This window comes from Ruditapes philippinarum, unplaced genomic scaffold, assembly GCF_026571515.1.
Source record: "Ruditapes philippinarum isolate M1 unplaced genomic scaffold, ASM2657151v2 ctg5828_1_1_1_1, whole genome shotgun sequence".
In the NCBI taxonomy this organism is placed as follows: domain Eukaryota; kingdom Metazoa; phylum Mollusca; class Bivalvia; order Venerida; family Veneridae; genus Ruditapes; species Ruditapes philippinarum.
This window is the reverse complement of record NW_026854071.1, coordinates 1-17696: the sequence shown is the minus strand read 5'-3', so window position 1 is coordinate 17696 and position 17696 is coordinate 1. Positions and strand designations below refer to the sequence as shown.

Here is a 17696-nt window from a genome sequence, read left to right as displayed (position 1 = left end):
ATATTCAATTAAATCAGAATAATATATTTTATGAAGAAGAAAAAATAATTCGACAGATTATTAATATTTTCAATTTTAATAAAGTTAATGTTGCAATCGGTAAAATATGGTTCCAAACACTTATTACGAAATTATATATATCTTGTACAGATGAGTTAAAGATGGAATTCATTTACAAAAGCAATCATATTACATATGAAACATAATCGGTTTTCTCTTTGAACTCCATATGCCATGTTTTTCTTATAAGTAGCCAGTGTCAATAATTTCTGCACAGGTTCATAATTCTTATTTAGTAATTGTTTATCGAATAACACTCGTGTATTATTTATTTAGAGATTGTTTCCCAATTTTTTTATGGTATGGTTATTTCTATACATATATAATAAATTAATAAATCAGCAGCAATATGAGATTTTGAGTTATATTGCATCGTTAAAAAGATGACGGAAGCTCGTCGGCACTTTCCGTCATAAATCGTTACAATATGGATATCGAGTCTATCCGGAACACTACGGCGACACACGTAACACATCGGCTCTTCCTGTATATTGGCCGAAAAGTTGCAATTGGAGCAACGTCGTGTTGTTTCGGAATCTGCCGTCAATACCCCAACACAATATCGGCACAATTTGGCCATTTTGAAGTTTTTAAAAATAATTTGAATTCATAAATTTATGGAATTTGTTAGATTGGTAAATAATTTCATTAACAAGTTTTTTTTATTATTCATAGTAATAATACTTGAAGTACAATTTTCAGAATAATTGCAGAAAGAAAGATTATTGACAAGAGATTCAAGACTTTGGTGTCGTTCTTAACCTTTAGCAATAATCACATTCAAAATCAAATGCTGCTACTTGCTCATTAGTCATTTAGGCTATATTAACATGCATAACACAAGCCCGACGAACCTGTCGTGTGCACTGTCTACACCACACCCATTTTCTCACACCGTCATCATCAATTGGAGATGCGCAGTTAGTACAAACACTTCGAACGATCTATAGGAGCTACAACCTCTAACGCGTCTGACAGATCAACCTGTCTTCTTCAATAGAAGATGAGGTCCGGTGTTCAAGAGCATGCAATATTTGTTTCACCATTTACTTTTTCTTCGGCACTTGTTGTTCTTTTTTCTTTATGTCTGTTTCTTTTTCATTTCGCTTTTGTTTTCTTTTTTCTACGAATTTTTGCCTGTTCAATCTCTGTGTTTTGTTTTCTTCTGTTGCATTAATTAATAGAATATTGTACCGGTTATAGCCATCGGCATTATTAACCTGGTCTATTTTGTGGAGGCTTTTTTCTATGGAGACAGGTACGTATTTTAAGATAGAATGAAATGATTGTGAAAATTTGGCGTCGCTTACCTCAGCTGACAGACTGGGAATAGTTCTTTTGTGTTGGGTATTTCTATTATCAGTAGCAGGTGGTACATCCGAATGTCGGTATAAGTGACACATTAAAAGCTGTTGCTTCGAAAAAATCACTGACAGGAAAGTTCAGATGCGTATGCTGCCCTTCAAGGTAAAGAACAATAGTTTCCATAACTCCTCCCAGAGACACAACACCTGACATAAAAAGTTTTTTATTCCACAAATAAAACAACCCAGAGTTCATTCTCCTTAAAGGGCTTCAATAAAGGAAACTTTCAAGAGGATTTTGATGAAACCTTGATTCGGAAAAATCATCGGAGGAAGATAATGCCCAGTTATACCCTAGCAGTGATTGGCGTTTTATAGGACGACGTAAAGTTGTACACATCAGTACATCCTTCTTTGACTTTTCCAAACCGAGGACATGTGAAAAACCAGATTCGTTGGCATTGAATATCCTAGCAGGGTCATTAAAGAGTGAAGGGTCCTCTACCTTGTCAGTAATATTCGCCCTATACACATTAAAGATCCTGTATGTTGTATACATTGATGGTGGTGTTGGTAGTTTTCACTCCGGATCACGACAGTAACCCACATTGAATTCACCAGAGTACACTTCCACCACCGCATCCTTCCTGGGAAGGCTGTCAAGCAGTTTACCAATACTAGTTGCCTTCACTTTCGCAAGAAACTTAAACTTCTGTATATGTCAGTGCAGAGGTACAGTGCGAATGGCCGTAGAAAGGATTTCCTGATCAATCACAACGAAAGTGACCTGCGCCGTCCAGGAATCGAATCCGGGTCCCCGATTCACAGTCCAACGCTCTACCTATTAAGCTAATCGGACGGCTTTTTGGTTGTATACCACACTTAAGTGAAATTATATACTAGTATATGTATATAATCATGCTCATAAAACATTTTCAAACATCGAAGAATATGTAAAATATGTAATGCAAATAATTGTATATATTGGTCTAGTTGTTCAAAACTTTTGTTAACTTTATCAACAAATTAACTAAACAGTTGTTAAATTTTAATATTTTGGTTAGCTAACAAAATGCCAAAAATTGAGTTGTTCAGAGCTGTGTTAAATTTTGTGTTAGTTAAAAAGCCGTTAAAGTGCTTAACATTTTGTTAACTAATTGACAAGAAAAATTAATCCCACAATGCAGTATGTTTCTTTCCTCCACAAAAAACAAAATGGCCGATAACTGTCCACTTCAATAAGAAATACTTAGAAAATCAGCTGATGTACATTGTCTGCAAAATACAGCTGAGTCATAGACTAATAAAAAATGAAAACTCATGTAAAATGATAAGTTTTTTTTTGGCTGTTTGGTCATGAACATACTGTAACCAGAACCCCAGTATGTCATATCTACATGAAACTATGAATAGCTACATTGACTGACTTGAGAGTGATTTATTTCATAGTGTACAGTTTATACATAGGAAAACATATTTAAAGTTATTTTACCTTCATATTCTTTGTGTAATGCCAGTACTGTATATATCCTGGTTACTTTGTGATTTCTGTGCATATTACATGTAGAGCAGACTCCACCAGACTTGATCCTAATTTGATCCTAATTCCAAGTATCTTGTGAAGCATTTGACAATGTACCATACATTAAATATGCATTCTGGTCTGATAAATATTAACCAGCCAGCCTGCATATAAAACAAACAGTGCTTGCCATTCATCTTTTTAAAATGTTCCCGCGTTTACACTACAACTTCAAGTACAACCTTTTCCCACATGTATATTTTCCTCGTTTTTGCATCTTTATCAGTGTTTATTCCATAATGTTTGTTAAATCCTTTTGTGAAATATCAAAACTGGGTCTTAGGAAACATGTTAGCCAAGTCTGAATGATCAATTCCATTTTTAAACACTTTTTAATACTTATAATTGTAGCTGTTGACAGTAAACAACTTACACTAGAAGCCATTTTTATTTTTAGCTGTTGCATTGTGGTAAATGATGAGTCAATTAAGCATATGTGGAGGTCACTGTCAAAGACTAGGCTTATAATTTTATCATCGATTTTACTAAATAATGGCCCTTTGTTAAAAGTTTGTGAACTTTTTTTGTCTTAAGGATTATACACGAAGTTCACTAATTAAGGTCCACAATCATTGCATGTATTTGACTTATTTATGCACATTTTCAACTTACAACAATGTATGGTTAAAATTGTGCATGCATCATCAATATTCAAAATTGCTGAGTGTATTAAATGAAACAAAACTTCATTCATGTCTTGAAATTAAAATTCCTTACACAGACCCATAACCTTGACATGGATTTTAACTGAAAAATGCCCATTTTAATAGAATTAAATAAAAGCTTGTTCACAAAATTACAAAAGCTCATGAGTGATGGTATATCTTGTCTTAAATCAAAAGACACCTTCAACTTAACATTTTCTTAACTTATTAATGAAGTTATTAATTGACATTGTATTAACAACCAATTTGTATATTTGAGTCTGCATGCAAATATCAATAGGCTTTCTTATTTCCTCATTTCAATAGATATATGTCTTAAAATGTCTGAAGAAGAAAATGTTAAGTGTTTTTGTATATTTATCAAACAATTATGATATGAAGTATATTTAACAAATAGTATAAATTGCAGTATACTATAATGCACAGCTAGGATAAAGTCAAAGCAAGAATAACATAGCATTAGGTTCAAAATACACACATTTACTCTCAAAATTTCAGCAATATGTAAGCCAGTTTATACAATTTAAATTTAATTATCTATATAATTATCTATATAATGCCTAGTGCTCAATTTTACCACTCACAAGTATTGAGATCATAACTGTTAAGTTCCTAAAGATGATCTTATTGTTTGATAGGTTTGCATGGTTATTTTACAATTATGTAGATGAAACTTTTAAAAACTTAATTTGGACATCATTTACATGTATTTATATGATAGAGATTTTGACCCAAACCAGCACTATAGTTTTAACATTTTATAAGAATCACTATTGACTTGCATAAATTAGAAATGTGTTTTGTTTTCTCTTCCCACCTACAATACAAAGTGAATTTGCCTCTTTTCCAAAATATTATTCTTAAAATTATGATATGTACAAATAAGATCTCAAAATTATCAAATACTCCACTGTTTACACATAATGCATGACATGTTACTGCCAACATTAATATCATTGAATAATAAACAATTAAAGTCCAATGTCTTTAAATTTGAAATATAAAACTTGCTTTTAATGCACTCATATAAAAAAAGAAAATTAGAAGACGTTTCCTACATAAATGCCAAACTCTATTTTATTTGAGTTGGAAAGGGGAGACATATTTTCATTCATTTTGGCCTTATTGAAAATAATGAAATGGTGAATCATGGAGCTTTATATTGCTTCATATTTGAATCCATGGTTTACATAACATTTATAATTTTATATAGATGACTTAATCAACTCTCACATTTGGTAAAAAATGAAAATAATGTTTAAAGTTGATGAGAAAACACTTTTCAACATTACTGATATGATCAGTTGTTGTTCTATAGAATTTAGAAAGGGCAACTGCATGGTATTCAGTACTCAAGAGTTGTCCTTTTATGTATAAAATATTAATGTATGAATCCCAATATGAATTTAGAAAACTATATCATATACTATCTAAATGATATGATAATATTCTGTCATAATAATATACCCAAAGCAACAGTATAAGATAACAATATTGTAAACATACTACAATACACTTTTTAAAGTAACTTAAAATGTGAGCATTGTCTGAGTGTAAATCCAGTTAGTTATAAGTATTGAACCATTGCATTACAAACATATTTTCTGGTTTCCAGATGATCATGGCAGTTTATAACTATATATATATATATAGTAACTACAAATTATCACACTGTAATACCACATTTGACAATTTATTATTTGGCACGAAACTGACATCAGACAAAAAACATACAAATAAACATATGAGACAATGGTCCTGTGAACGTTGCCTTTGCTTTGTTGATCTTTATTCTTGTTATTGAATGATTTTAATAAGATATTTAACCCTTTCCCCCATGAGTATATTGTGAAAAATGACCATTTTCACTGAAAAGCCTCCTCTTACAAGTTCAAACTGCTATGAAACTATGAAAAATGCTTCAATACTAATCAAACTTGGCACAAATGATGACTGGACCATTGCCTTTGTAACGACATGCTCAGTCCTAAATTTCCTGTTACCATGGCAACGAGGGGACATCTCAAAATTGCCAAAAATCACTATTTTGCCTCGATTTTTTCCATCAAAATTTATTTCAAAGTGCTGCAACTTCTGAAGGGATTGAGATAGAGTCAAAGGCTTTTTCAGCGTTGGTTACACGTTACCTTATGATCGACCTGGGGTCATTTTAAGCCTCTCACAAGTCCAAAATTTTCTTGGCGATGACGGGGACTCCACCCCCCTTCAAACCCCCCAAACAGAAGGGGGCACATCCTTGATGTATCTTTGGATGGGGGGGCGGCGCCGAAAAAGTGCTCACTTTTTTTAGCAACATTTCTCAAACGAAAACATGTGTTTGGGGCCCAAATAGGACATTTTTGCACTATTTCAGGCCTAAAAGGGGGGGGGGTCGAAAGTGCGTTGTTTCGCGTATATATGAGGTAAAGGGTTAAAGTGAAGTTTTAAACTGACAAAACAAACAAAAAACTGGCAAAAGTTAACCAACCAAGTAGAGGGGTTTTTGAACAAAGCAGTATTGAACCAGTGGTGTCAGATTTTGGTAATCAATCCTATATATGGTTTTACACTAGCAGTACAATATTTTGTCAGCTTGTTACTCTAATGGTCCAAAATAAGGTAGAATGAGGTAACTACATTTGTTAAGTGAAGTTCAAGAAAGTCAATTAAATCACAGGCAGGAATAAATTTATGTTTGTTTATGCTGAATTTAAAAGATGATCTTAATACTGATATATTACTTTAAAACTTGTTTATCAGTATGACACTTGAACAGATTCAGACTTTTTATGAAAATTGATTTGTTTTTATACCACATTGAGGCTATTGATAGTAAATGGGACTTTATTAAATTCCTGTGTAAATTGTTTAGAATCGTTTTATAATTGAGAATGATGTCCCAATGGCGTTAAAATGTTAGAAGTGACTGTTTTGGAGTTGACAGGGGTAAAATAAGGGAACAAGCAACTTTCTGTGCCACTAACAATAAAATTAATTCACCTAATGGAGGTGAATTAATTTTCTTGTTAAATCTTTGTTAAAGCCTATGTTTTAACAAAACAATAACGCTATTTTTTTCTGAACAACTGATTTTTTTAACAAAGATATTTAACAAAAAAATTAACAACACTTTGTTAATTTTACAGAACTTTAACGTTAACAATGTTTGAACAACAGAATTGCTTAACAACAAAATTTAACACAGAATTTAACAATTTGTTGTTAATTTAACTATGATTTCATTGTTAAATATTTAACAAAAGTTTTGAACAACTGGGCCATTATATATAATCATTAAATATGCATTCATTTCTTATTGAAAAATTTGACTTAGATTTTATAGAAAATAAATTATTTTTTATTACCTCTCTTTATTTACATGAAACGTCAAAATCGGTAATATATTTATAATAATGCTTTTTGGAACTTACAAAATTGACAAATCTTAATTTTAGCATCGTATTTATGGTATAAAACCATAAAATAATGTGTTACAGGATCTTTAAACCACTTCTGAACCTTTGATGGAGTAATAACGGTCCTTTCCAAGTTGCTGTGGCGTGTTCTCAGCAATTTCGGGATGTCGCTAACCAATCTTTGTTTTTGTCTGTGACCATCATCATCCATTATCTTTTTAACCATGCCCAGCAATTTATTTTTGGTTCGTCCAAAGCCAATACGACCAATATGTTTTGTCAACTCAACACTTTTTTTGTTCCTCAGATGCAGTAAGAATAGTTTTTGATGTTAGAGCTAACGGAGTTCTATTTCTGACTATGTCAAACCAAGCCGATCGGCTGACTTCATACGCTGTTGCTGATTCCCGAAGTGAGATTGAACTCAACTGGACTGCAAAAACATTGTTGTTCATCGCGAACTGATTGTATAGCCTCTTGCGAAGTATCACAATATTCGCTACGCTGCTAAGGCAGCGTATATTTACCAATGATCGGGAAGACATAGAATTTTGTAAACTTGATATATAAACTTTAAATCACAAGGTAAAAATAAAGTAGCAAAGAATTTTGTTTGATATATTTTCTTATATTTAATCAAAAGTTATCATCTACAAACGCTACCTGATATTTGTGATCTTCAAAATCATAATGTAAAACGTACTGGCTGTGCACCCATATTTATTTCATGCTTTCTTATGTTTTATTGCAATATATCAGATGATAATATTCTGATAAACCACTAGTAAAATTTATAAAAAATAATTTTCACTGTATCCGGACTATATCTGAATGCGGATGAAAAGAAAATCATTACTAAATGGAATAACAGGCAGAGATAAATGCCGCCATGCGTAAATTTTGCTTCTTTAGGAAAAGAAAGTCGATGTCATCATACATAATGTTAAAAATGTAACAAAATTAGAGGAATGTTGTAACAGACCCACAGATGCTTGAAACAAACTTTTTAAACTTTAATATGGGCTTTATACTATATAAGATATCTTAATATACATATAAAGACCGGTTATGTAAAATATTTGAATATGTAACTAGCGCTTGTGAACAGACATATATTTCAAAATTAATAATGTGACGTCATGACGTGATGACGTCACAAGGGAGAATGCGCGACGTTACGCGGCAAAATTAGTAAAAAAAGGTACTTAAAATCACTCAAAAAGCATGAAATAAAAAGAAAATTTATTTTAAGTTTTACATATAAGATTGAAATATATTTCATTCGTGAAAACCAGCCATTATATTTTCACTCGTGGCTACGCGACTCGTGAAAATATTGCATCTGGTGTTCACTCAGTGAAATTATATTTCAGTCTTACATGCAAAACAAACAAATATCCTCTCTATGATAAAAAACAACCTATTTTAACACGTAAATTCATATAAATCAAATATGACAGTTATCTTCCTGGATGATTTAAAGTGACTTTGGGAAGAGAAACTGCAAATATAGGAGGGCCATTTGTCATGGTATGTAGTTTCTATTGTACAAACTACATCACAATTCTATTGTTTGATTAATGCTTTGAGATATCAGTTACTAGATCTATTTACAAACTGATACATGGTAGTTATAATAACACGTATATTTTGAAACCTTTTTTAAAAAAGGGGACTACATCGGCAAATCTTATGTACAATTTCTACCTGATTAAGGGATTTATGACATTCAAAGATTTAATGTAATTGGATTTTATAGCGTAAATTCATGGACAACGAATATTACAATATCTTCCTGGTTGTTTGAAAGAGGAAGTGCGAATAAAGTCATTTGACATGGTATGTATTTTCTTGCAAACTAAATATCTAATGTTATGTTTGATGAATATTTGATTTTTTCTGTACTTCGAATACAAACATTAATATCGAAACAATGATGTTCATGTCAGCAAGGTTTTATATTTTCTTGTATGAATGATGGTTACATTTTCTGTTTCTTCGTGATTGGTTAAACATATTTATATCAGCTAGTTTTTGCAACTTATATTAATCTCGTTCGATTCCGCTTCCTGGGTCACCAACCAGTTCTGGTGTCATATGGTTGTGACCCGATTAGGGCTCGAACCCATGATCTCAGGGTTGAAAGGCAGACACATTATCCACAAGGCCATCGCTCCCCTTCTTCTTTGCTCTATTTAGGTAATTTAATGATTTCTATAGACTAATTTGATTTTCGGAAAATGTTTATCCTAACGGCATTTTTAGTACAAGCAGGTAGTTGGGCTTCCTATCCTATTTCGAGTACGCTGATCTTTGTTTTGTTCTACCACGGCTGTATTTTAGTCCTTGACCTTTAAAAATAAATTTCAAAATGGCCGCTATAGATTGTTTTTACTTTAATTCTCCCATGGGCGAGATATAAACACATTTCTTTGCGTTTTAATGTAAGTCTTTGTTAATTTTAGTCTGCTGAAGTATAAACAAAAAAAAAATAGATGCAAAAAAAAAAAAAAAAAAAAAAAAAAAATAAGAAATACTGAAATATAAATAAATGCCTCTTAATGTTTCTAATTTTTGTAAGACTTGTAAGACTTTTACAGTAACTATGCCTTCAATGTAAATTAAAGCTTCAGAGACATTTCAAGTGGCATGTCCTTGTTTATCTTTGTTTACATAATTATCAGGAAAGTGCAAAAATAGTTGGTATACATTTAAGTCACTAAAATTACACTAAGAAATACCAAAGTAATTTCATAGAGTTATAGTTGAAAAATATTGGATAAAATAATTACATAGTTACAAATGACATAAAAATATGCTATATCATAATGGAATAACATACTCTATCAATTTCTGGAATGATAGCCAATAACAAAATAAGTATATATTTTATTCACTTGAATGATTTTTGAAACATGAGATAGAATAAATAGAGGATATTTAGGAAATAGATATCAATTCTGAGTGCATTGTTGTAGAATAATGCACGGTTTGAGTTCAAATGCGTAGTAATATAATCACGAAGGCCGATAGGCCTGAGTGATTAATTACAAAGCATTTGAACGAAAAACGTGCATTATTATACAACAATGCATGAAGAATAGATATCTATTTCCATTCTAACACGTCAAGAAAAAAACATAATTATTATAATAAAGTTGGACTTTATGTTTATTGGATAAATTTGTTTTCGCCTCAGAGTTTCAAATAGAAACGTTCTTTAAAGGCTGTTCCAGTGGGTTGAAAAAGAACTGTCGTTAAATCTAGCGTGTGTAGAAACATTTTGAGAATAACGAATTTTGAAAATGTTGATGAATCTTTGTTTGTTTATTTTATTTTACTCTATAATTTTTCAAGCGAAATACAAATTATTAAAAGTGTAATAAGTGTAAAACTTAACTCGTTTGCGACATTAAAATAGCGTACTTGATTTGATTGTTGTGCACGTGCTGTTTGGCGCTACATTGTGACGTCACGTAAACAACACTTTAAACGTCTGTACAGCGTTAACGACTGAATTAAAGATATTGGTGTTCGGATTAATTTTCTTAGTTAAACCATTTTCTTTCATTCTAGATAGTTTTCACAGCAAAATTCGACAAAAATTGTTTTTATTTATCATATTTTTCAAACAAAATGGCGTCCTCATTGTGAAAATACACAGGGAGATAATAAGAACGGCGAGTGCATTGTTGTAGAATAATGCACGCTTCAGGCCTTCTTTGTTTATATAGAAAAATTTCCGATAGTGTTAGAATTGTTTGTTTTGCATGTTAGGTTGAAATCTAATTTCACTGAGTGAACATCAGATGCAATATTTTCACGAATGGCGTAGGCCACGATAGCTGGTGTTCACGAATGAAATATATTTCAATCTTATATGTAAAACAAATAATTTTTCTTTTTATTTCATACTTTTTAAGTTATTTGAAGTTTTTTTACTGATTTTGCCGCGTAACGTCACGCATTCTCCTTTGTGACACCATCATATCATGACGTCACATCATTAATTTTGAAATATAGGTCTGTTAAATTCTCTAATTTTGTTTCATTTTTAACATGATGTATGATGACATCGACTTTCTTTTCCTAAAGAAGCAAAATTTACGCATGGCGGCATTTATTTCTGCCTGTTATTCCATTTAGTTATGATTTTCTTTTCATCCGCATTCAGATATAGTCCGGCTACAGTAAAAATTATACTAGTGGTTTATCAGAATATAATCATCTGATATATAACAATAAAACACTGGAAAGCACGAAATAAGGCGCTAAATATACATCTTTGGCAAAGTGACATATAATGTGCGCGTTGATATTAATTAAGATAATGAATAAATATCAATGAATTAAGACAAAACGCACAAAATCTCGTATTTCAGTTAAGTAAATAAAATTTATGAGATAGGATTCGAGGGCATATATTTTACATGATTTTAGTAGCAAAAGAACCAAAATCGTCTATCAAATCATTTTCGGGTAATAAAAAATAGGGTAAACAGCAGTAAATCGTCAATATATTAATTACAGAATTGGCATCAATTAACTATCTAATCTTCTATGCATGAACCATGCATGAACCATCATCAAATACCTGCGGTAGACCTATAATGTTTTACTCTGTTTTATTCATTAACCGTTAGACAGTGCAAGGTCGTAGACTGTTTATGGTTCAACAATAAAACCGCTGTTTACGAGACTTTTTTTCAAAGTGAAAGATAATAAAGATAAAGTACCCTCCATGTACAGGCTCAATCAAACCGGGCCTACGACGTTTTAAATTTTGCCGTTTTGATCGTGTTGTAGGGATTCTTTTATTTCTTCTTTTTCTATTTTAAACCGGGTCGTACAATAGATATTGTTGCAATGACATGTGGGTCCAGAGACATAGTTGCTGACCGGTGAAAATGAAAGGAAAATTTTGAAATATTTACATACTGACATTGACTCATGGTATTCAAATTATAAAATGATCTAGTGTCCATAAAGGTTTAAACAAATGATAGGAATTCCTATGGGTATTAACTGTGCACCCCTGGTCGCCGATTTGTTTCTATATTGCTATATGAAAGAGATTTTATGTTGTGTTTCTCTGAAAATACACAACAAGATGTTATATTAGCATTTAATAACACTATCAGATACCTTGATGACATTTTTAATTTAGATAATTCTTATTTTAATCAAATGGTGTCTAATATTTATCCTACTGAGCTACAACTTAATAAAACAAATTCTTGAAATTTAACTACATCATTTTTGGATCTTCATAACACTATCAAAAACAATTTTATTCACACAAAAATCTATGATTAAAGAGATAACTTTGATTTTGGTATTGTAAATTATCCTCATTTGGATGGATCCGTGCCGCATGCTACATTTTACGGGGTTTATATATCTCAGTTAATTAGATTCGCTAGAGCTTGTAGCAACGTAAATGATTTTAACCAGCGAAATATTTTCATTACCGGTAAGGAAATCAAACAGGGCTACCGCTATTATAAATTACGTAAATATTTTACAAAATTTTACAATCGTAACTTTGATTAAATTTTAAAATTCAATAGTGATCTAAAAACTCTTCTGCGATAAGGGATTAGCCAGCCTGATTTTTACGGGGATGTTGTTTTACAAACTTCGTAAGATCTTGGGTCATTGTAATTTTTCTGTTGTCTTTACGAAAATTATTAAACGTTTTATTAAAATGGGTTATGACCCTACTATTATCAGACATACCGCATGCTTAGTGTTCAACCCATTTACAGTTGGACGCTACGCTTTCCTCTTTTGATTACATCTGATGGACCAGTGGGAGACTCTATGATGGACAGTTCTTAAAGCCCTTTGGGACTGAATTGCTTTAATGTTCGTCTTCTGTCTTGCTTCGTCGGGCCCTTGTAGGTGATATTCTTGTTTAAGACATTGAGTACTTTTGTTATGGTCATTGGGTTTTCTTTTGTATGTTTCTACATGAGCATATCGATGTTTGACTTATTTCACCTTTTGTAACCATGACAACTGTTAGAATTTCTTTGGCGGGGATTCTTTTTTTTACACTGTCTCGTTTATAGGAACATGGTGGGGCTAAGAGTGAGGTTTTGTGCACCATTAACCGGTTTAAACTCCCCAGCAGTATTTGTGCTGCTGACCGTTCCAAGGCAGCGCCCCTCTGTGTTCCTCAGATGTTTGTCTATGTTGTTTTATTCTGTTTTGGTGACACTTTTGTTTTTCTTGTTGTTTTCACGTCCACGGTAAGTATCTTCCCCTTTGCCCCTAGTTTTTATTTATTCTATTCCCTCCCTCCCCGGGTTTCATGTCCCCTTCCCCTGTGCCTTTTGACTTTACGGGCCTAATATTTAATCATTTATTTGTTTTCTTTTGGTTCCTTATCAGTTACTAATTATTTATTCTTAGGTAGTGGTTTGCCTGCCCGTGCTCTGCCTTGTGCCCTTTCCTGTTTTGTTTGGGGTCCTCCTGGGCTCCTTGCCACTGGGTCGGGTGGGGGCTGCGTTCATTGAACGCCGCCTTTCCTTGATGATCTTGTTTATCATATTTTACACAAATGCTATCCTATCAAAATAAAAAACTAAAACATCTAATGGTAAATTAGAATGTGCAGGTTTCATGTTAGACATTTAGGATCTCAGATACCTGACACAGATCAATTGTCCATAAAGAACGACCTGTAATAGTCTTAAGTAATGATGCAATTCACAATTAAAGTTTGCAGTATACCAACACATTGTGTACAATTCGATATGACATGTTGCTTATATGATTATCATATCATATCATCCCTAAAGAAGGATCCATTTGTTTAAAAGCACTTTCTTATATAAGTTAAGAAGGTGTTCATTTTGAAATCAATGGCCGGCATAGCAGTCAATTTGTAAATCATTTATCAGCCAAATATTCCAAAAAGTAACTGAAACTTTATTCCATGTAGATGAACGGACATACAATACAATATGAACCAGAAATAATAAATTTTTAAGTAGATGGTTAAGGACAATGGCGGCCATTTTGATTTGACCTTTAGAAGTTCAATACTTTGAGTACAGCCGTGGTAGACCAAAAATAGATTCAGCGTACCTGAATTATGTAACCTGCTTATGCTCAAAAATGCAGTTAGACTCTTAACGGAGGGTCTTTTCTGAAAATCAAACCCGTCTATGAATCTAATTTAGCTGATTTTCACATTAGTTTTACTGCGCACGGTATCTTTACAATAATACATATTTCAACATAATATGATACTGTTTAAAATCTGCTGTGACCATTTCCACTTGTTTTTGTTAGGCTACAAGAGACTTGCTCGTCGGGGCGATAGACTTCGGCAAAACATATTCTGGCTGGGCTTTCTCCTCCCTGAATGATTTTCTGTTGGATCCTACAAAAGCGTCTGGCAAGCAATGGCACTCAGGATCTGGAACTCTAGTTACAGAAAAAGCACCCACGTGTTTGTTGATAAAGTCAGATGGAAAGACCCTCGAAGCTTTCGGATATGATGCTGAAAACCAATACAGGGAGCTTGCAGACAACGAAATGCACAAGGAGTATTATTACTTCAGAAGATTTAAAATGGCGCTAAATAAAAAGCTTGGTGAGGTAGGTACTTGTCACTGTTGACTGACTGTTCTAATGTGACTCTATCTTTTGTGTATCATTATCAGAATTTCGATTTACAAATGTCAGGAAAAGGAATGGACATAATTTGTTTATCTCCTTAAAAAAGTTTATATAGATAACAATATACATGCACTAATGGACATATGATTTAAGAATTGTTGGTTGGTATTTCAAAAAGAATGACTTTTAAACTACAGAAACTGGACCGCGGCATGACAATAGAAGATGAGATGGGAAAGTCGATGATTGCGTTAAACGTGTTTGCCATGGCAATCGAATATCTGGTAGGAGATATGATGAAGAGTGTAAATGCTCAACTTAAAACTCCTTTAAAAAAAGATGATGTTCATTGGGTACTTACTGTTCCGGCAATATGGACAGATGCTGCAAAACAATTTATGAGAGTGGCCGCGGTGCAGGTTATATTCGTCTTCTCTTTTTCATGTAGACGTTCAAGCTCATTTATTTAAATGCTACATTCATCTGTATGTAAAACATTTAAAATTTGTAAACGTGTGTGTATGTGTTGTCATTTGACAATTAGTTTCAAAGAATGCAAATTACTATGTTTTATGCTATTGTGGGAAATTGGAATAGAAATATGTATACATGTACTAGACACCGTACTGTTTGCTTTTATAAACCTATGGTAATGTAAATGTTTATTCTCTGAAAACATATGTTCGTCAACTATGTTTAAAAGTAAACTTTTGATATATACTTATTTTGTTTGTTTTTGTTTCAAGGCTGGCCTTTTAACGAACAAATTGACGATTGCACTGGAGCCAGAAGCAGCATCGATATTCTGCCGCCATCTGTCAGTGGATACAGCTATTTCTGGTGGAAATATTTCATTAGCGAAGATGCCTGTCGGTACTAGATACATGGTTCTCGATGCAGGAGGTATGAATCTTTTTCTTTTATTTAAACGAAAGACCAAATCACATATGTCTCTATATCGGACTGTGATTTTTTTATCCTAGGTTTTTATTTAGTCAAATATCTCGTAATTCTTATTTTTTTACTATCGGCAGAGTTATAGTTTTGTCAAAGTGTTGTTTAACAGAGAGGGATTGGAATAAAACTATACAGTAGCGATAGTTTACTTGTTTCCGGGGATAGTCTGTCTACCTTTTTATTTCCTTTTAATCGGGACAAATGAAATCACTATGCTGGAAGCTTAAAAGAGGAGTTTGTTCTTGCAATTTAGCGTAATTTGATGCAGAAGTTGACTTTTCAAAACAAAATCAGGCATTACATATATAATGGTCAAAGAGGCTGATGACGTTGTCATCCTAACTTTTGATATATCCAGGTAAAAGGATTTTCCTGTTTACAATTCATAGGATCTTCCGTTAATCCGTTATTAGATTGGGGCATATTTCCACATATTGGTAGCTTAATATATATGCTGCAATTCCCTTTCAGAAATAGTCAATTAAAACGTGTATATACAGTATATATGTTTTCACAATTACGGTTCTAGATAGTTTGGTGTTTTGAGCCTGCTTTTGTCGCCCCTATAATCAATTAAAACAAATATTTGCAAATGTCATAATCAGATGATTAAATGTCATGACATAAATAGTAACTATCAATGAAATATAGAAGAGCTGAATAGACTTTTTCCGATTTTCAAATTCATTTGTACTGTAGGTAAACGTAACTCGAAATCGAAATCTGGAAATAAAGTGATCCCTCGGAAGCATTAATCACAACAAAATACAAGAGAATTGCAGCCTCGGTTTGATTGAGTCTGTACATGAGAGATAATGAATGAGTGCAACATCCCTCACGCCCCCTAGCACCGGCTTGAGCGGTACTCAATTCTCAACACTTAATAGTGCTGGCATCAATGATCCCGAAGGACCAGGAAAATATAACAACACTGAAATGAAGTACGGGGCAACTTTTTACAGCTGCCACACAGCACTTGACACCTGCTGTTGTGAGGTATAAAAATCTGGAAATAAAGTGATCCCTCGGAAGCATTAATCACCTTATGGTTCATTTTCTCGAAAATGCGCTCCATACATTGATTGTAAATTCTTATATATGTATATATATTAAAGGAAGCCTAAATACTTTCTAAAGAAGAACATTACGGTCATTCATAAACGTACCATCGCTACACTTACTATATAGTTATATTACAATTCCTCTGTATAATAAAACCCTTTGATAAGACTATGACTCGGCCGATGTATGTTGCTTTGACTTTGACTACTGGCATTTGCAACTATAAATTATACGTTAATTATGTATATACAACTTGATTTTAAGATTTTAGTGAAGTGCCTTTGTTCATCATTAGAAATCGGCGATTGATTGAGAGTTGCAGTATGCCACAAGCGTAAAATCAGCCCGTTGTCTTGTTTTCCCTTAATATGAATCAATCCGGTGCTCAAAAAAATTTACAGGGTTGTCAAAATATACGTATTACAAATTCATTACTGGACAGAACATTTTACTAAAACCATTATATTATCGCGGAATGACTTTTTTCTATAATTGATCATGGATTACCCGTAAAGTCAAGCTTAATAATTACTTTTTTGGCAATTTATGCTAGTGTTTGCTACTACTTCACTGACATGTGAAATTTGTTTTTCGATTCCAACTCATAAAATGCCGTAACCTTATAAAGTTTTATATGAATTCAATAAACATTGTAATGTTCCGTGCAAGTAGAATATTCAAAGACTGAAAGATGTAAATGTGTTTATTTTATATATTTTCATACCTTGTTAAGCTAAAAATCCATTTTATCTGAATCAACCGGTGCCAATAAATCCAAATCACTTCAGGAACGGGAAAATATTCCAAATCAGCTCGGAACGATTACGCACCGTGTATATATGACTATGCATACTTTTGAAAGAGACTTTATTTTCTCTTGTCGGTCTTTACATTAACAATCGTTGTACATGTACATAAAATTCCACTTTCTTCGACAAAATGATAAAATCCGTTTCTTCTTATTACATCATAACTTGTATGTTGATTTCCAAATTCTTAACAGGAGGTAACCCCTTCC

The 17696-nt window shown here is 32.7% G+C and overlaps 1 protein-coding gene across 1 annotated transcript; it reads left to right on the top strand.

The window, feature by feature from the left end:
* Positions 1-8551: 8551 nt before the first annotated feature.
* LOC132738856 (heat shock 70 kDa protein 12B-like) lies at positions 8552-15562 on the top strand (the record flags this gene model as incomplete). Its single annotated transcript, XM_060726456.1, has 4 exons — positions 8552-8866; positions 14330-14638; positions 14857-15078; positions 15406-15562. Coding segments are annotated over exons 1-4 (691 nt in total), but the record flags the coding sequence as incomplete, so codon positions are not given.
* Positions 15563-17696: the final 2134 nt, after the last annotated feature.